Genomic DNA, 21,043 nt, shown 5'->3' on the forward strand with positions numbered 1-21,043 from the left:
ATTTTCTTGCATATTGTTGGTAATTTGGATATGTCAACGACCTGCAACTTCAACTCTTGATAAGATAGAGGTTTTGTCTTGTTTTCTTTCATTTTTAAAAATCAAATTATTTTACTACTGAACCACTTGTTCTGACCTGTTTGGGGAACTGGCAGTAACTAAAGGTGGACTAGATTCAGGTAGGGATATCTGAAGAAGAATAATCTGTAGATATCTGAAGAAGTGTGCATGCACACAAAAGCTTATACCCAGAACAAACTTAGCTGGTCTCTAATGTGCTACTGGACAATTTTTAAATTTTTTTAAAGGTGGACTAGTGCTTTATTTATTTCATGACATTCTTACCTCACCCTTCCTCCAAGTAGCTTGGGGCAACGTATATAGTTCTCTCTCTTCCAATTTATCCTTACAAAAACCTTCCTAAGTAGGTCAGGTGAGGAGACAAAGACTAACTCAAAGACATCCAGAGAACTACATGGCAGAGAGGGGATCTGAACCTGGGTTTCTCTGGTGCCAGTCCAATGTTCTAAGCACTGCTCCTCTGAAACATTTTCTCTGCCTTTTCTATTGCAAACAATTCAAAATCAAAATTATTTCCTAAATTCTTTTCATTCAGTAAGACTTCTGCCAGTCCTAACTTATAGTGACATCCTTTGCTTCATCTCCATGCTTTGGGTAACCCAGCAACAGTATATTTACAGCGAATTTTTATATGCCAGTTTTTACAGGGAAATGCAACTGTGGTCATCTTGTAAAGTCATCTTTACTGTTAGAGAAATTAATGACTATATACAAAGGCAGCGATCTCCTGATCCATATACAGATGGCTTCCATCAAGCACATTAATGCTTCCTGGTTTTTCTTAAACTGATGTACACTCCAACGGTATTTAGCTTCTGCTGCCTGCTGGCTGAAGATTCCTTTTTAGATAGGCTGAAGCAAACCATCAAAACAAGGGATTGTTTATTTTATTTGTTTGATGTTTCACTTCCATCCAAATGCCTCTCCCTTTGGACACAGAGGACGTGGCAGTTTCAGCAGTGAAAGGAACATTCTGTAGATCGCAGTTTCATTGTAAATATATGCAGAAAGTTGTTCTTATAGATGCAGCAGGATGAAGAAACCTTCTTAAGCTAAATTTAGATATTTCAATTGCTCTAAATAATTATTTGTTTTTGACAATGTAAAATATATGCTTGCAGAACAAATTGCAGATTTCCAGTGTGTAAGAACATATACGTACAGTGGTACCTCAGGTTAAGTACTTAATTCGTTACGGAGGTCCATTCTTAACCTGAAACTGTTCTTAACCTGAAGCACCACTTTAGCTAATTGAGCCTCCTGCTGCTGCTGCGCCGCCAGAGCACGATTTCTATTCTCATCCTGAAGCAAAGTTCTTAACCCAAGGTACTATTTCTGGGTTAGCGGAGTCTGTAACCTGAAGCGTATGTAACCTGAAGCGTATGTAACCTGAGGTACCACTGTATTTGTATGCAACACTGTGTACACACACACAACTGCACCAGTAAACACATGTTGGGACACGTACAAACAGCACACTCAGTCTTCCTGCCAATTAATTCATGCACATACACTTAGGGCACTGATATAAAACAACAACAACAACTTACTTTGTGACTTTGAAAATACGCAGTAACCTGAGAGCTCGTAAGACGCTGATCCCAAAGGAGGTGCCAGGCTTTACCACAGCCCAGATCACCTCAAAGATGCTCCCAATGATAACCTACCAAAAACCAAGTCAATGAGTTTAGTAACACACTATTATAGGCTATGCTCTAGACAATTTTTGCCAGCATTCATGGACACAGACACACACAGAGGTTTACTCATCCATCTACTCCATATGCATAGGGAGAGTGTCTATAGCACATGCCTTATGTGTAGAAGACCACAGGCTCAGTCTCTGGCACCTCCAGGCAAAAGGATTGGCTGTCTGGTGATGGATGAGACCTATGCCTGAAACCCTAGAGAGCTGCTGCCAGTTAGAAGAGCCAACACTGGACTAGACGGGCAAATATCAAGATTTGAAAAATAACAACAGCATGAAGCTGTGGCATTTAAAAATGCATCATCTTGCTAAAATCCTAGATATCTGGTAATCCTAACTCCGGCTCATAAACATGCAGCAAACACAAAGCTTTCTGCAGCTATCATATAAGAATAACACATTGCATCTGCTCACTCCACAATTAGTCTTAGGATGGCTAAGCATAAAAGTTCAAAACATATGTCAGACATACCTAATCATAATATTGGCTGTGAGCAGGAAGTTGCTTTTTGTTACTGTTTCTTGAACACCTGGTGTCTTGGCTGGCAGGGTTCAAACAGTAATCAAGCTATTCAAGCTCAGGTTTTGAGAATGGACAAACCTGGCTTCAATGTGAGAGCACATCCAGTTTGTAAGTATATCATGATGCAAGATGCAGCCTCCAGTCATATAGATAACCAAAGCAGAAGGTGATTGTTATCTATCTATCTATCTATCTATCTATCTATCTATCTATCTAATCTATCTATCTATCTATATCTATCTATCATCTATCTATCTATCTATCATCTATCTATTTTATCTTTTTATTTATTTATTGCACTTCTATACTGTTCTTCATTGCTAAAAGCAATTCAAGTAAAGTTCATAACGCACAATTCACCCTGATGTTAAAACTGGCAACAAAAGCAGAACAATGGTGTCAGTAGTACAGTACTTCATGGTGGACTTGGCTACACCTGGGACCATTCCACAGGGACAGGTTTATGTTTTGTGGGTATGGGATACTTCCCAATAACATCTGGAGCAAAGATGTTCATGAGAAAGCTGGCTCATCTGCATGCTAGTGTGCCTTCAACTACGTAGCTGAGCGCATGATCTAAGAGAGTGGTTGTAGTCTGATACTAGAGCAGGCAACAAGAGAAGTCCTGTCATATCAGAGAGACTTACAGCACAGTCGAAGCAGTTGAAGGATGAGTGAAAGTAAGGCCGCGTTCCGAGCCCATACATTTTTATAAACATTTCGGACATAAAGAGCCCTAAGAAAATGAATTCTGCATAGTCTGAAACAAACAGAGAAATAGGGAGAGGTACAGGGTCAGAGCCAAGCTCTTCCATACGACAAAATGACCCCCCCATCTGTTTCCACAGCACGAACCACCCCTCACTCAACCTTTAATGATCCCCCACTTTATTAAACAGAAGCAGCCTCTCTTGGTGTTCCCTAGATGAAAGAAGCCAAAATACATAGTAGTTATTGTTTGAAAAACTGCTAACACCTACTAGAGGCCTAGAAGGATCCTATGGAGAACCTAAGCACAATAGACCAGGGGTGGGAAACTGCAGGCTCAGGGCCCAAAGCTGGCCTCTCTTTCTGGCCCTTGGGGTTTTTGCTTGGATGGAATGCATCCTTGAACTCTGATAATGCCTCTTGCTCACCTGAATGGAGAAGACAGAGAGGTGTTTGAGGGTGTATGGAAACTAGCCTACTGTAGAAAGGTAAAAATTGCATTTATTACTCCCTCCTTCCTGGCCCTGCCCACCATTGGCATGTGGCCCTTGGAAGGACGCCCAGATTGCAGTGGGCAGCCTTCAGGCTGAAAAAGGTTCACCACCCCTGCTCTAGAACATGAAAGGTCCCTTACAGCACAATCCTATACAGGCTTACTGAAAAGTAAGTCCTGTTGAGCTCAATGAGACGTACTCCCAAGTAAGCATGCATAGCATAGGAGACTTTGTTTACAATTTCCTTGCATCACAAGAAGCTTAGATTTCTTTCTCATGAACTGAGAAACATCAGCAATTATCATCTGCTGTAGCAATAAGTGCTGAGATAAAGAAATAGACCCCCATTAGAATTATGATGCTCTTCCAGCCCAGCACAGGAAAGGACTCCTGGGGCGGCAGGGGAGGGACACACAACCTAGAAGGCATAAATGGTCTTAAAATAGTGATCAAACAGCAACCTTCCTGTCAGAATTAAAAAATATAATCCAGAAGTCATACATCTTCATGACCTAGTTCTCATTGAGGTTGGTAAATTTGGGACTGGGCTGTATTCCTTCAGACTGCAGGTGGGAGTCACATGACTGAATGCTCCTCCATACCGAAATTAAAATAAAGTAAAATCCTGTGAACAGAAGACTAAAAATGGGTTGTTTCCGCACTAATGCTCTTTATTGCTGCTGAGCATTGCTTTTCTTCAGTCTGTTGGTAAAGGTGGAACCAGATTTAAAAGAGAGGTTCGACATAATATGGTGATGTATTATACAGCAATTTCCTTCCCATAGCAGAGATCAAAGGATACCTTCTGAATTAAAATATATTTGAGTATAAATAAAAATAAATAAAACCAAACAACAATATCCAGGAGTTGAAGTTAATACAGATGCTAACTTTAAAAGAGAGTTTAATCACACGGACCTCATACAGAACCCATTATCACTGTCTTGTAACTGGCTATGCCTCTGATAAATGTCCATGGCTAAAGGAGGATGGGCCTATTATAGTAAAAACTGAACAAGCTTCCCTAACTCCTACTAGACAAGGATCAGGAGGGCTCCCCATGTAAAATGAAAGTACAGGGGCTCTGGTACTCACAGAGGAAGTCAGATAGCCACTCTGGCTGGTCGTAGTGTACTATAGCAACACACAAAGTGTTGAGAGCTACCAGACTGAGGACTGTCCAGTAAAAGGCCTGAGTTTTGACAATTCGACGGATATAGAAACGCAACCTCCGCTCCTTTTTGTGAAATAAAGTAGCGTTTTCCAGCTTGGCACTTTTGATGCTGGCTCGAGCAAAGGGTGAACCTGGCAAGAAGAGACAAAGATTAGAAAGAGAAAGGTCTTAGGGCATTTAACCTACCAAAACTGGCTCAACCCTGTGGTCTATCCAACCCAGTATCCTTTCTGTGACAATGACAGCACATAAAGTACCACAGGAAAGTCTCTGGCCCTGCACTAGGTAGATGTGGAATATATCTCATTGCCAGTAAGGTCTCATCTTGATCCTCAATAGGCATAACCAACTATAGCCCTCTATTAGGAAGAAGTCTTCTCATCTTTACAGAGCGTGGCCTCATCGGCTACATTTGTTCTGAAGAGGATCACCAGGTGCGCCTTCTTTGCTGCTCACAAGATATTTGATGCTGGTCATAGCCAAAGAACTTCTATTAAGCATGACAGCAAAGGCCTCCCTGGCCTGGTATGCTGCCGCCAACAATAGCCACACTTCTGAAGTAAACAGTGTACAAGAAGCAATATGGTGGCCTGTCATTCACTGTCTGCCTTCCAAGCACTGTCCTATGCAATAGAAAGACTGACAAGATTCCACAGAAGGTGCTAGTGGTTGCAGACTTGCCATTAAGAATGCCAGTTGGTACAGTAACTGCTGCTTGTTATAAGGAGCAGCACTAGAAACGTGATCGGGTCTCTGACAGAGCAGCAGCACTTGCATGTGCCCAAACACACATTTGTTGCAGTCTGCTAACATTTATATTTACTTAGTTATGTATTTTAAGCCTCCTCCTAGGGAATGGCTCTCACACTGTTCTTCTGCTAGTGGACCAAGACCTGCTACCGGGCCATGCCCTGATCTTGGGTAAGTAGCAACAAAGATGAGCATCATACACATAGATGGTAATGAATTAGTAAGTAGGTCCCCAAATGTATGTCTGGATGAATGGTAGGCACCGAGTCTGAAATGGTAGGTGACTCTTGCACCTCACCCCACCCCACCATGCCTATTTGACCTACCCACTGAGGAGATGTCAGCCAGCGGGTCATCTGCTTCCTCTGGGTTCAGCAGATCTGTCTTGCTTTTCTTGATTGTGGCCCTCCGAAGAGCTCCAACAATAGGAACATCGCAAGAAAAACAGACATTATCCTCAAGGTCCCTTGATTAGACTCATCAGAATCAAAAGATATTTATTTATTTTTACTTATTTTGTTTTAAGAATTTATAAACCACCTAATATAGAGTACCTAAGCCAGGGTGGTGATATTCAGGCCCAGAGGCTGCCTATGGCTCTCTAGCCCTCTCTATCTGACCCTCGGGAATCTCCACATGCTGCCCCAATCACCAGTCCTGCTTTGCCTCCTCCTCAAGCCCTTTTCCCTACCTGGAAAATGTCTTCATGGCTCTTGCTTGCTTGGAGGATGGAAAAATGGGGAGGAGGTATAGAAACCTCTGCTGTTGCATGTGGCTGGAATAAACTCTACTGTATAAAAATGCCTACCCCTGGCATTTGGCTGACACGGCTGCCCGTGAAGAAATGCAACCAACAGGTTGAGAAATGTTTCCCACTCCTGATCTAAGCAGTGAAAAGGGCACAGAGATCACCACAGGCTACCTCAGGTTGCCAACATTTTTGGGCCTGTTAACACAGTTGGAGTTTTGACAGAGTGCTGTGGGGACCAACCCCTCTGGTTCTTTCTTTCCCACCTCCCTCTCTTGGTAAATCTCCATCCCCAGATGTGTGCATGTAGGCAGACTTTACTTTTCCATGAGATCTGGAAAAAAGTCAGATCCATTAGAATTAAAACAGACCTTCCTGAAATTGTATGATTTTACATGGGGTCCCCAAATAACCCATCATCAAACTAAAGCTTAGATTGGTGGTCTGCACAGTATAAATCACTTTTCTGGTGCTTACCAGCACCACAGAAACACTGATCCAGTGCACAGATCCTCATGGACCCTCGTGATTTTTACATAGGATGACACCAAGACTACTAACAAATCACAGAACACATTTTTGGACACAGGTGTGGCCTATGATTTGATGGCAGTTTTGAGGGAATTACAATCAAGTGATGTACAAATTTTATGAAATATATACATACATTTAAAAATATGCTTGTCCATAACATTTAATGTATTGGATCCAGGTATCTTAGTGTCATGACACAGCTGGAAAGAACTGTATCCATTATTTTTATGGTTCAGCCAATGAAGCAGACATGATCTGTGACTTGATAGTGGCTTTAAGGAGGGGAACCTATGAGGAAAGCATGCAGTTTCAGGAAGACCTGTTTTATTGGATCCAGTGTGTGTGTGCACTCATAAGCGAGCACACATGCCTTCTCTCTCTCTCTGGCACCCAATTCTCTCTCTTCTCCCCTCCCTGTCTAGCAACTCGATTTTCCTCTCCCCAGTCTTCTAATTTGTTCCCCTTTCCCTCCTACCCTCTCCCTCTACATTTTGGGTTAATCTGCTTTCTGTTCAGCAATCAGGCTCTGAACTGAACCTTGAACAAGCACTTCAAACTGAAAAAGAAAGGGGGAAAGAACACTAGCCTTCCTGCTCCCCCCTTCAGCTATATGTTCTTCTCAAGGATGGGAAAGGTAACCACTCTCTCCACCTCATGGTGAAGGAGATATGGAGCGAGAGCAGGTGAGATCTCAGAGGCTTTGTGGACACCAGCAAAATTTCAAGGACCAACCTAGATGCTACGTGTTAACATCCTTTTTAAAAACCCTGACAGTCCTTTGTTTGTGGAAAAGCATATTTGAGAGGCAGTAATTCAGAGAGGTAAAAGCAAGGAGAGGAAGTTTAAACCATTTTTACGCACAATTTCCCCCTCCAAATCACCCGCAACTATACTCTTAAGGAACTTTACATCCTGAAGGGTTACAGATATACAAGGGTAAACAAGCATCTGGAGTGGGAAAATAGCAAGTAAGGAGAGAATTAACTTTTATCCGCACTTTCCCACCTGTAATTGCTCCTTCTTGAACCTGCTTTCCCATAAATAAAGCAGTCACAAAGATTTACAAACACACACTTGCAAGTAACATTTGACCCTAATTTCATGACTGCTCTAAAGTATGGACCTAGGTCTCCAAGCCCTTTAGTCTATCCACTTTACCACACCAGCAGAAAAAACAGGTCCCTCTACTAGGGAAGAAGACCTTTCTACAATGATACCACCTGTTGGGATAAGCCATAATTTTTGTATGATTTTCAGCTATTGTTTTCAGGCTCATGGCCCAGTTAACCACAGTTGCTGTATTTCCATTGCTTGAATGTAGCAATCCTTATACAGTCCATAATCAAAGCCCACATCCCAATGTGACTGGTAGCTTGCTGCTTCCCTCCTGCTCCCGCATAAAATAGTCTGTAGAAGACGGTGGCTTACCATCAAAGGGGTGACGAGGCTCTCCTTCTATATCATCTTCAGCCAGGATCACTTCTTCTAAGACAAATGTGCGAAATTAAACTATGGGCAGCATTAAGCTTTGCAGGAGGCAAGTGAGGCAAATGCATCAAAAAAGAGATGGGTAGCTCCAGAACATGTTTGGGCAGACAGTTGCCCTAAGAAACCCACCTCTCATGCAATGAAAAGGGAAGCCAAGTGAACAAACTAACTTGGGCAGGAACCTGTGAAAGGAAGGGCAGCTTTCTTATTTGGCCTTGGGGATGTTTTTACATACACCCAAATATGTATCACAGGAATTCTCAAAACGTCTCCCTATTATCCACATATTGTTATATATTTTTAATACCACTCATGAAACTAAGGGGTGACCACCCACACGTTGCGCTGGTCAGTGCAAGGCAAATGGCAAGGGGTTACATACATTGACATCACTTCTCCATCTGTGCTGTGCTGTGAACAGTGCACACAACCTGAGATTTCTTACATCTGCTATGCAGAGACAAGAATTCTGCTGCAAGTTGTATATGGATAACTGTGCACCCCTGACCCAAACAAAATCCTAGGAAGACATGTCATTTGCTGTCCACATTCAGTGCCCATCAGCACCCATCCTAGTGTGACATGCACCTTGGTCGTTGATTCTGTCACTAGACTCACAAAGTAGAAGCTCAGCTCAGTGCATTATATGCAGGTCCCACTAGATACAAATAAGGAGATCAGTGATCAGGGTAACAATGTGGGGCTATGAATTTGATTGGCGAAGTACTGTTGGATAGGTAGTTTTCAACCCTTTTCTCCCACACCATTTCCATTATTTAAATAGCATCTTCAACTCTAGTGCAGCTATTAGCTACACAGAGGTGTACAGAAACACAGGTACAGATACTAAGCATGTCTCCCCAAACTTTGGAAGCCAAGAACAGCACAGGGAAAGCATTTAGTTTGGGGAAGGGTGTGTGAGGAAAGGGTTAAACACTCCCTTCTTCAAGTGCTTTTCCCCTGATTGAATTAGCAGCTCCAGACAAGTAAAAAACAAACACATTAAAAAGAGAAGATCCAGATCATGGACAATCACATCACAAATAGTCTGGCCCTTATTAGGGTTCATGAAGTCCTCTGATTCATCCACAATTACAGCAGTGATTAAAAGATACATAAAAATTGGCTTCTGTTTTCAGAGGCTTTCTGAACCAGATACTTCCAAGTCAAAATATTTATACTGAATTTATTTCTGTTTTACCCTTATAACTAGTACATAATATTATAAACAGTAAGTAATCATTATAAGCAATAAGTAATCATTATAAGCAACAAGCAGCAAGTTAAACTGATTTTATTAATTTACTGAAATTGAAATATTCAGCTGAAAGAGTCAAATATATTTTTCTCAGAACAAAACTTCAACAAACAACTCTTCAAGTTCATCCTCTAAGATCCCAAAAGCAAAACTACAAAACTGAGATGTTTCTTAAAACTTTTCATGTATTGGACAAAATCACAATTTTATCTAACAAAAGCCTCATTCAGTGAAATAAGTGAATAGCAACTATTAACACAAAATCTCTCCCCCACTTGTTTTTTATGGTAGGTCTGAAGCACTTTTTGATAAACTTCATGTTCACATGTACACCAGCTCAGAGCCTGGCTTAACACACCAGTCAGTCTCTACTACAGAGACAGGCAAGATTGTGGGAGTTTCCCATAAGGCAAAGCTGAGAAATCAGCAATTCCAAAATACTTGAGCTGAACTTGTAGTGTAGATTTTGTTGGTCATAAAGGTAGCAATGTGGAGAAGAAGAATAACCTGGCTGTCACACTCAAACCAGAGGATAAAATCTTTAAGTCGGCTTCCAAGAGAAAAGCCAGGAAGTACAGCAAATACCAGAAGAGGCATGGAGCGGTACTTGCCTGCTTTGGAGATCCACTCCATATAGCCATTGAGCTCCCGTTCAATCTGCTGCTGTCTTCTCAGCTTCAGAAATGCTCGCCGGTTCTCCACCCGCTCCCTTTCTTTGGCAAACTCCCTGTAGGTAAGAATGGGACAGATTGCTAGAGGTTCTCCATGACTCTGGCTGAATCACAAGAGGAATAAGAAGAGATAAGAAGAACCCTTCTGGATCAGACCAAAGGCCTATGTAGTCTAGACCAGTGTTTCCCAACCTTGGGCCTCCAGCTGTTTTTGAACTACAACTCCCATCATCCCTAACTAGCAAAACCAGTGGCCAGGGATGATGGGAATTGTAGTCCAAAAACAGCTGGAGGCCCAAGGTTGGGAAACACTGGTCTAGACTTCTTTTCCCACAGTGGCCAATCAGATGCATACCTGAAGAAATATCTCCATTCCACATTGTACAGCTCAGAGACTGAGATCCAGCTCAAAGGGCCTTCTGGCGGTTCCCTCACTGCAAGAAGTGAAGTTACAGGGAAACAGGCAGATGGCCTTCTCGGTAGTGGCACCTACCTTGTGGAATGCCATCCCATCAGATGTCAAGGAGATAAATAACTATGCAATTTTTAGAAGACACCTGAAGGCTGTTCTGTATAGGGAAGCTTTTAATGTTTGATGTTTTATTATGTTTTATATCTGTTGGAAGCCAACCAGAGTGACTTGGGCAACCCTGTCAGATGGGCAGGGTACAATTATAACAACAACAACAACAACGCCTCTGGTAAGTCCACAAGCAAGATGTTTGTGCAACAGCACTCTCTTGTTTGTGATCCTCAGCAACTGGTATTCAGAGACATATTCCCTTTGTTACTGGAAGTCGATAGTGAGGTTGTTATTCAATAAACCTGTATCTTTGCAGATGAGCTAAATGTCATTATGACTACTAGCCACTGATAGCCTTATTCTCTGTAAAGAATGACACAGAAGAGAAACAAAATCAAGACACAGAGCTACAAAGTGAGTGTTTGAAGATCAAAGGTAGAAATGAACCCTGTCATGGTGTTCAGTTGTTGTTAAACTTCATTTCATTTGCAGGGCTGAGAAAGGCAATTCCAAGCTCTGTCTAGGACAGGTGTACTACATACTTACCCAGAAAGCACCCCCAGCACAAGGTTGAGCATAAAAAAGGATCCAATGATGATGAGGGGGATGAAGTATAGCCAGTTCCAAGCGCTCCCTGAGGCATCATTACTCTGCAGGAGGAAGAAGGAGAGGGTGAAGTTATAGGATGGTAACATAAAGGAACACATTTTGCATGGAAAACATTCAGAATAGGCCTTAAAGCAAGGCTCCTAAATCAATGCTTGGAAGGTAGCCTCATAATAAGTTAGCCCAACAACACAGGAATGGGCAAGCTGAACCAAGTATGTGGTGTAAGAACAATCCACCTTGATACCTCCTGAATTCTTAGGTACAGGAATCCCTCAGATGTGATCACAAGGAAATCTGGCTCATTCACAACGACTGCAACTGTCACTCTAACTACCAATAGAAAGAGTCGATAGTGAGGTTGTTATTCAATAAACCTGTATCTTTGCAGATGAGCTAAATGGCCACTCTCCTCCCTGAGTACCTGTGCACTCACATGTACACATTAAGCCAGAGTTTGACATAGTGTAACATGAGAACCAGGCCACTGAGTCAGACCTTTGATCCATCAAGGTCAGTATTGTCTACACTAACTGGCAGAAGTTCTTGGGGGTTTCACGCAGGTGTCCTTCCTAGGCTTACCTGGCGATTTAACCTGGCGCTTTCTGCATGCATGGCAGATGCTCTTCCACTGAGCTATGTCCCTTCCCCCTGGATTTACGTGTGAGTATAAGACATAGGTTACAAGAAGCAGCCTTAAAATGAGGTAGTCCAGTGGTTGACCTACAGCAGAGTTGTCAGCAATCAATGGTCTCAGGTTGAGGTCTTTAGAGATGCTAGGATTGAAGCTGGCCCCTCATACACAAACAGCACACACCTCAGCACTGATGTTGGAAGATAGGGTTCATAGCTCAATGACAAAGCATATGCTTTTCCTGTGATAGGTCCCAGGCATCTCCATTTGAAGCTTCTCCAATAGCTGGGCTAGGATATAACTATGCTTGAGTCTTTGGAGCGTGGCTGGCTAAGCCAAACTAGTAGGCACTTAAATAGATTGTAGGTTGTTATGCATTTTGTTTTTTCTTCACTAATTATAGGAGCAGGGGAACCCAATTCTCACTGTAAAGACAACACACGGTGGGAGCGGATTATCTCTCCACTTCTCACTAAGATTGAAATAAAGATTCCCTGCCATAACTGTTGCCACTAATTGTGGGACTAGGAGCTTTAGGTGTGTGTGCAGGGTGCGGGCGGGGGGGATCATTGGTGCAAATGGACTTTTCTCTAGTCCTTTAAGATACAATATATTTGGGGGAGGGAAAGGCAATGATCTCCATTCCAATCCCAGTAGTGGGGTGCAGATATGACTTCATTTCTCATGAACTGCCTTTACAGTAAGAATTGGGTCTCCCTTGCCCTTGTCCTTACTTAAGAAAACAAAATAAGCTACATGTATTAAGTACACATCTAGTTTGGCCTTCAGAGTAGGCAGTAGAGACTAGTTGGACCAATGGTCTGATTCTGTATGAGACAATTTGTATGTCAAGGGGAAAGGCTCAAGATATATTGTTTCTAGGCCCGTTGCTCAGTTTCCATTAGAACAGGGTTTCCCAAAGTTGGGTCTACAGCTGTTGGGTCTACAGCTCCCATTTCCCTAGCTACCAGGGCCAGTGGTCAGGGATGATGGGAGTTGTAGTCTAACAACAGCTGGAGACCCAACTTGGGAAAGCTCTACATTAGACCATTGGGTTGTTACATTTCATGAGTATGTAAAAGACTGCAGCAGCAAAGATAATGGAAACAGGAAACTGGTGAACTTCTTGCAAAGGTGAACAACCCACTTTTACAACTCAACTGAACTGGTAGCCCATAAAACATGTACTTTAAGTTAAGATCTGTGCTAGAAAGTTCTTCCCTGTAACAACTGTAACCAGAACCTGGAAGTCATGGCTTTCTGAGGTTTTTTGTCCTAGTTCCTAAACAAGACAACTTCCAGAACCAGGACTCTTCTTTCATCTGTTAAGGCAAGTACAGAAATGGTCTTTGATCCTTCTCTGTCTTACTGACACCATCAACAGAAACTATTTGGTCCTTGCTCCATGCCCTGCTATGAAATGCCTCCTGCAATAGAATTCCAGCCATGCTTTGCTTGTATGCAGATAGTTCTCCAACAGAAAGTAGCTTGCCTCTCCTCTGTACCTTGAAAGCCAACATTAGCAACGGGTCACAGGTTTGCCCCAAGGAATGTGCTAATGGAACGGACCCTTTTGTGAAGCCTGGCTACTCGGCAGTGGCTGTAGGGCACTAGAAGTAGGAGCTTTGTATGGATTGCATATATGTGAGCCACTAACAACTCCTTGTCCCCATTTCTCCCTTCTAACTATAGGTTGAGGAACAAAAAGATATTGTGCAACTGTGGCAGCTGGTGAACCCCAGCCTTCAAGAGTGCACTGAACAGCCAGGTGACTTAGCACATAAAGGACTCCACAGTCACTTGAGAGGCTTCTATGTCTAACCATATTCTTCCCACACAAATATCTGACACAATTGTTGACTCACGACAGGTGCAAGAACAATCTAAACCTCACACAGTTTCTACCTCATCACTTACACTGGAGCTCTCTGAGGTGAACGGTGTTAAAAATAGTAAGATTTAGCATTTATTTAGGGCTTCTGAGAATCCCAAGCACAGTATATTTCTTATCTTCGTTATCTGGGGTGGATGGGGGGGGGGGGATGTGAAAGAAAGCTCACTATTATCCTCATAACTGCAAATGGGTGGGTGGGTAAGGAGTAGGACCGAGACGTCAAGAAATCATGTGGCTCATGCGCACAGTGAAAACTCAGTTCACATCCTGGGCTTATTTGCATGGTCAAGAACTAAAGGTTGTTATCTCAAGGGTTGCTATTTTGAGGTTATTCATACCCTCTTGTTGCTGATTATCTTGCATCATTCATAGGCCTCTGCTTTCTTTTTTTAAAAAGTGAAACTGTGAACTTCACATCTGCCATAATCTACCCAGCTATTTTTTACATGACAACTTGTCCTGGGATGAAAGAATAACTCGTTGATGCATATGATAGTATCAGGTTACAGAGCAAGTTTAGGGCAGATGTCCTCAACCTGGTGCCCTCCAGGAGTTTTGGAGCCCCAGCTAGCATGGCTATTTAAAAGGTATGATATGAGTTATAATCTAAAACATCTGAATAGCCCAAGGTTGGAAAAAGCTGGTTTAGGGGGTTATCTATCGGGGTATTTCTGTAGACAGCTCCTCTGTTAGTAATCAACCTGTGGTTTGGGGTGAAGTACTTCCCAGAGGATTTAAATTTAGTAGAGGAGCCTCTGCACAGATTCATGTATTAATTCAAATGCATTAAATTTGTCTAAGGAAGCCCAGGACCAAAATGCTTGCCGTAGAGCACTGTAGAATTCCTCCTTCTACATTTTATATCATTTATTTGTTTTACTATTTTAAAATTGTAAATCCCCTTCACAGAAAGGTGGTAGATAAATGCAACAAACAAACCATTGTCTCTGCCTAACATTTATTTTGTGCAACCCGTACAGCACATAGGCGACAATTATTCACATTTATTTTGAGTTTCTGGAGAAGGCAAACTCATTGGGTTCAACTTGGTTCTACATCAATGATAGCTCTATTGATTCATTGTGCAAGAACTCTGTAGACTTATCCAGACAATTAAGATATGTGTACCCTAACTGCATATTGTAGGAACTCCATGATCAGGGTTGCCTGTGCTTCGTTTTTTAAGTTCATAGCAGCTGGGAAGGGGATCTAATCAGGACTGAAGGTGCAGGGCAGGATGATGACTCTTTCTCCCCTGTACTGTTTTCTTGATTTAAATTACCCCTCAAAGGTGCTATTTGCCCCTTGGGGAAAATACTGAGGTTTCCAATGGATGCTTTTGAGGTTCATGAAGCCACATTCTAAAAGGCGATCCAATTTGCAATGATACAACCCTTGCTGGTAATAAAAATCTAACATCCCCCAAACACCAGGAAAATAATACAGTATCCCAGCAACAGAAGTACTGCTTGGGACAAATGTGAAGTTTTGCCTTCAACAAAAAAGTGGAAATCGTGTTTCTACTGCCCAAGAACACTTTCATCAGAATAAGCAGCATGCAGCTGTTCAGCAGGACACAAGTGAAATCACCCTAAGGACCATTGTTGTATTTTTTACTAACTTTTACTTACAAACTGTTTCACTATAATAACCACAAAAAACACATTTTGCCACCATTTTTATGTAGGGTTTTCTATTCTCACGTCAAACCTCCCTTTTTCTCAGAAACCCACAACAATATCTTCTCTCTTAACACTACTATGGGCATCTATTTCTCTCTCTTTGCGTGGACAGGCGGAGTCCCCAGATCCCGCGCGGTCCCCCCGTCATGTGGAATAACGACTCAAGACAACGTGCTATGGGATTAAATTGGCCACAACTTTATTAAATTTCAAATGTGGGTAGACCTTGGCTCAGGCATTGGGCGTTCTCCTTCCCCAGTCCCCAGCCGGGGACCTAGGGAGCATCAGGGTTATCCAGTGTGTGTGGGGGGGATGGGCCGGCTCTGGAGAACATATGTTCAAGCAGAGATAGCCGCCCCCGTAACGCCGCCACCGCAGGGGAGAGCAATGACGACCTTTCGGCGTACGGTCAAAGCCTCCCTTCAGAAAACCCCTTTAACGGGGAACCCTGGTATCGCCGCCGCAAAGAGGAAGATGGACAAAAGGATTCCGCCCAAGGCCTGATACCGCCAGGTAAGATCCTCCCTCTATTGTGTGGGCAGGTAATCCCTCCCCTACCTGGCCTGGTCTCCTTGGCAACGCTTCCCCCAGGTGGGATTGGACAACTGACTGAGGTAGGCGGAGACCTCCAGGTATCCCACCTGAGGGAAGGCAAAGCCAAGCCTATGCTGTTGGAGCCGCTCCAGATCTAGGGGCTGCACGCGTCCACGCAAAGGGCGCCCCCCGTTTTAAGCGGGGAGCGGTCATTCCACTCCACAGCACTTTCTCTTTGCACCCCATAGCAATGCACATGTTCTCTTCTTCGTTTCTCCATCTCTCAGTTACCCCTTCTTTTTCAGTTTCCTACCCACAAATCACTCCACACTTCCACCTCACCACCATTCCCCTTTCCTCACTCCATAGGTCACGCCATAGGTCTCTCGACAAAACATGATACCCTGCTTTTTCATCCCATAGTGTTCTCTCTTCTTTTTCCACAACCACAGGTTGGTCTGCCCACCCCATGTTTTTCTGTTTACCTCTCCACAGATCTCTCTGCACTTCCATTTCTCAATCCTCCCTATGCCCTTCTTCCATCTCTAATTTTGCTCTGTTCCTGTCGTCAGTCCCTGCATCCCACCCCCAATCTACTGTTCACTGAGTTCTGTAGCACAGAAATAATTCACTCTCCCAGAAATTCATATGCTGAGAAGGCATGTCAGACAGAATAGGTGACCCATGTAGCATGAATGGCTGCTACAGGCTACAAAAGCTGGTGCCATTATGCAGTTGCAAAGATGCAGGCATTATCTCACCCCCTGGCTTCAGCAAGTGTTAGATGTTCCCATATAGATGTGGGAAAGGGACGCAAACAATGGGTGTGTAGAATGCCCCAAGGTGCCACAAATAGGCAGACAGGTCTGTTGTAAAGGCACATAGTCCATTGGCACAGTCCAAGTGGATTGAGGGAGTCCAGCTCATCAATAGCCACAGGGCCCAATGAATTATCTCCCTGAGAGAAGATGCCCTCTACTATATTTTCTCTTCACTTCATTTCCCAAAATATTAAGATACTGTTTGCTAGTATAATACAAGTGTTCCAATGAGTTCTCCTTTGGCAGTAGAATGTCACCATTTATTCTAAGGCCTTCTTCCTACCTAATTTCTTTCCTTTCCCATGATTGCTCAATGTGTATATGAGCTGACCCCATGTACAGATTGGTTCCATCTGACAATGGGTTTGGGAAAGACAGAGAAAGTCAGGGGGTCTGAGCCATGGCTGTCCTGGTGTTGTTAGATTCCCAACTCCCATCAGTCCCAGTCAGCATAGATAACGGTCAAGAATGATAGAAGCTGTAGTTCATCAACATCTAGAGCAGAGCTTTCCAAACTTTTCATGCTGGTGACACACTTTTTAGACATGCATCATTTCGTGACACAGTAATTCAGTTTTACTAGCAAACTGGAGGTTAATTCACCCCTTTCCAGCCCCGGGAGGAGCGTGGGGAGCATTTGCATGAGACACCTACACACTAACATGTTACGACACGCAGTTTGGAAAGCTCCGATCTAGAGGGCTGCAGGTTGCCCATCCTTGGAATAAGTCATCAAAGGGGCCATAATCAATTATATGTTGATTGCTGTTTTAACTGTTGATTATCTCTATACTGTATTCTACTCTTTTATTGTGGTATATGGTAGCTTCGGGTGGGTAATAAACACACCAAATAAAAAATTAAATAAATAACCTGATGCTGCATTCATCAAGTAAATAGCTTAGTCCACAGACCACGAGACTCTTAATTTCAGGGTTGTGGGTTTGAGTCCCATGTTGGGCAAAAGATTCCGGCATTGCAGGGGGTTGGACTAGATGACCCTCATGGTCCCTTCCAACTCTACAATTCTATGATTCTGTGGTTGTGTGAACTGGAACTAGGAAAGAAAGAGAATCACTGATGCCCTATTCTTTCTTGGAAACAAGTCATATGCATAAACTCCAGCCATGTTACATTTTTAGAGAGCCTACAGGGAGAAGGAACACAACCACTTTCAAAAAGCTTATAGGAGACCTACATGGGGGTTGGGGGTGGGAAGGCACAGGAGAGTAATGAAACCAATTTGGGTAGAAAGAAACTAGTTTCCTTTCCCAAGAGGCTAGGAATGAAAAGATGTGCTGGTTAGTTATCCAGGGCACCTTCAGAAACGCACAGGACACAGAGAAAAGAGGACAAGGTGGGCACAGGAAAGTGATCTGAGAACATGGAGGGAAAGTACTGTAGCAGAAAGCCATTGAAGTGGATGTTTCTTCTTTAAATATGCAATTTAAACAGAGCCTCACCATCTCCACCCCAGAGACTAAAAAAAGCAGAAGCCCCCCCATCTCCCCCAAATCATTTCTTTGCTCTTCTGATTGTTATATCAGCACAAGCATTCCCGCTTGCCAGACAAAACAATCCTCCTCTCCTCCCCTTATGTGCTGTTCTGAGGGTTCACCTTACTCTTCAGAAAGGATTTGGGAGAGTTGTGTGTTGAGAAGAGATGAGGAAAGCCCTGATGTTGGCTTCCACTTAATGTACTGGGTTAGCTGAATCTGGGCCATAGGATCTACCAGGTCAGTATGATGAAGACTCTCCTCCCTGGAAGAGAGGGGAGTGGTTGTGGGCGGGAGACCGAGCTCCGCCCCTGGTAGGGGGCCTTAGCCCCCTCCCCTCCTTACCTGGCTGGTGCCCACGCCCACCGGAGGCAGCCAACCAGGTGCCTCCGGGGGGCCTGTGTAGCAGCTTAATGCTGTGGCACCAGCTCCGCCTCCTCCTCATTCGTCGTCGTCCCTCAATAAAGTTGTGGCCTTTCCTTGCCCATTAACCTTATATCACGTGTCCTTGTGTATTTATTTCACTTAGCGGGGGTCGGGCCCTCGATCCACAAGAAGGCATTCCACTAGATGGTGCATAACTGTAGAACTCACTTCTGTTGAAAACTCCAGCTCTGCTCAATGGGGCTTACTCTCAGGTAAACATGCAGCTGGAGGAGAAGGGGGAAGAGGCTGGAGAAAGAACTGTGAGGGGAGGGATATCCTTCCCCACTCCCTTGGAAACTCACCAAACCTACTGCACCAGTTATGTTAGGGCATTTTGTGATTTTATAATTTATGTGACTTTGTGCTCAGTTCAATCTTTTTACATGGCCTTTTATGTACTGTGGTAATTTATGCATTGTGTCTTTGCTGTTGTTTTTATTGATTATAGTTTAGGAATGATTTATCGTAATGGTTGACAGTTAATTTCTGTTGAATTATTATTTACTGATATTTCGAGAGTTTATTGTATAATATATTCTAAGTGGAGAGTCATACCTTGGATCCCGAGCGCCTTGCGAGTCAAACGTTTCGGCTCCCGAATGCCGCAAATCTGGAGGTGAGTGTTCCGGTTTGCGAACGTTCTTTGGAACTCGAACATCCAACGCAACTTCCGCTGCTTCCAATTGGCTGCAGGAGCTTCCTGCAGCCATCTGGAAACAGCACATTGGTTTCCAAACGTTTTGGAAGTCGAACGGATTTCCAGAACGGATTCAGTTCAACTTCCGAGGTACCACTGTATTACTTAATTTTTTTATAAGTTTTTATTTTAAGTCATTTTTTAAATGACTTACTTGTATTGAATTAGACTGTTATAAGGATGTGTGATCTTTGTTGTGTATTTTGTTGTTTCTTCAGATTGCAAAGTGGCTTGTGTATAGCAATACAGAAAGGGAGTATACAAATTAAAAAGTGAAATGAAGAAATGCAGCCTAAACACCTGAAGCAGCGTTGGGCTTATTTATTTAATAAATTTGTACTGCATTTTTCTTCATCACAAGGAGATCCAAGGGTGGGTCACATAATATAATCAAAATATGTTATAAATAACCGTCACCTGTCACATAAATAAAACTCAAATTTTGAATGACTACTTGCAACAAGACAACTAGTATTGGCTGCATCTCCCCAAAACCTCTCCCTGCCAAAAGCTTGGACAAAGGGATGAGTTTTTAACTGCTGCCTAAAAGCAAATAAAGTTAGTGCCAGACTTGCAGTTAGCACAGGAATACTGGCAGTGTTTGTGCATGTGCTGCATTAACTGCAGGATCATAAAATCTTGTTATGCAGAATTAAAAATATTTAGCACAGGTGACTCGCAACTTAAGCACATTTAATCTGTGTGCATTCAACTTTACATGCTTGGCAAATTTAATTAAAAAGGGGTCGGAAAGGGGGCAGGCAGCAAGGGGCAAAAATCTTTGAACCCAATGTGTTTTGGACTATATGTGATTTTGGCTTTAAGTACTATCCCCAGAACATAACCCCAGCATGTTGAGAGTAGCTTGTAATTACTTTATCTATCGTGTTTATTGTAAAGAATGGGATAGGGACAATTTTGTACCCTGCTTCTCTGCCTTTTTAATTTTATTTTTAGGCTAAAGCGATGTGAAAATCTAAATAATAACACTCAAACTAAATTGTGGGGATAGACTGATCCAGGAAATCATCAAGGCTAAATGATCCACATGCCACACAAGCACAGATGATTAATCAGCGTAATCCAGCTCATTGTGAAAAGACTTCTCCAGAAATCAGAAGTGAGTGCAGCAACAGATTCTTGCAGAACAGACAGCTCCAGCGGACTTAAGCATATATCGTGGATCTTCTCCACTGCTTGGCTTTTTCAAAGATCTCTATCAAATCAAAGCTGCTGAGAAAGGTCATGCCAATCTATAATTTGAAAGTGCTCTCTCTTTTTCGCTTCTCATTTCCCTAACATGCATCTTCCTCTTTCAGGCCCCTGTAGACTGTGCTGTTTTGATTCTTAAAGTGATTTTTTTATTGCTGGCTGAGACTGCCAGTTTCGAATTAATTCACCCCAATCAATCTGCCTCTCCCACCCACCCAGTGCCCCTCTTCCAATAGTAGGGTGGTCTCCATTTTAGGGGATAACAGGACATAAAGCTTTTACTCCACTTCTTTCTAACAAAAGTGACAGACTCCTAGTAGTATGTAGTTGCTCTAAGAGTGAGCAATTATGCAAATCAAATCAGGGTCTGAAAGGAGAATG

At 42.9% G+C, this 21,043-nt stretch overlaps 1 protein-coding gene across 2 annotated transcripts in view; it reads right to left on the bottom strand.

The window, feature by feature from the left end:
- Window positions 1-21,043, bottom strand: part of CACNA1A (calcium voltage-gated channel subunit alpha1 A) — a 253,987-nt gene that overhangs the window by 114,496 nt on the left and 118,448 nt on the right. Inside the window, exons 9-15 of one of the 2 annotated variants that reach the window (XM_083595029.1) lie at window positions 11,207-11,310; window positions 10,078-10,193; window positions 8,149-8,205; window positions 5,765-5,854; window positions 4,610-4,819; window positions 2,960-3,072; window positions 1,632-1,744 (exon numbers count right to left, since the gene is read on the bottom strand). In XM_083595029.1, coding sequence (XP_083451155.1) covers window positions 1,632-1,744; window positions 2,960-3,072; window positions 4,610-4,819; window positions 5,765-5,854; window positions 8,149-8,205; window positions 10,078-10,193; window positions 11,207-11,310 — 803 coding nt within the window. Of the gene's footprint in view, window positions 1-1,631; window positions 1,745-2,959; window positions 3,073-4,609; window positions 4,820-5,764; window positions 5,861-8,148; window positions 8,206-10,077; window positions 10,194-11,206; window positions 11,311-21,043 lie in introns of both variants that reach the window. The other variant, XM_083595030.1, reaches the window with a different exon arrangement.

The sequence above is a fragment of the Podarcis filfolensis genome (genome assembly GCF_964270895.1).
Source record: "Podarcis filfolensis genome assembly, chromosome: 2".
NCBI classification, from domain to species: domain Eukaryota; kingdom Metazoa; phylum Chordata; class Lepidosauria; order Squamata; family Lacertidae; genus Podarcis; species Podarcis filfolensis.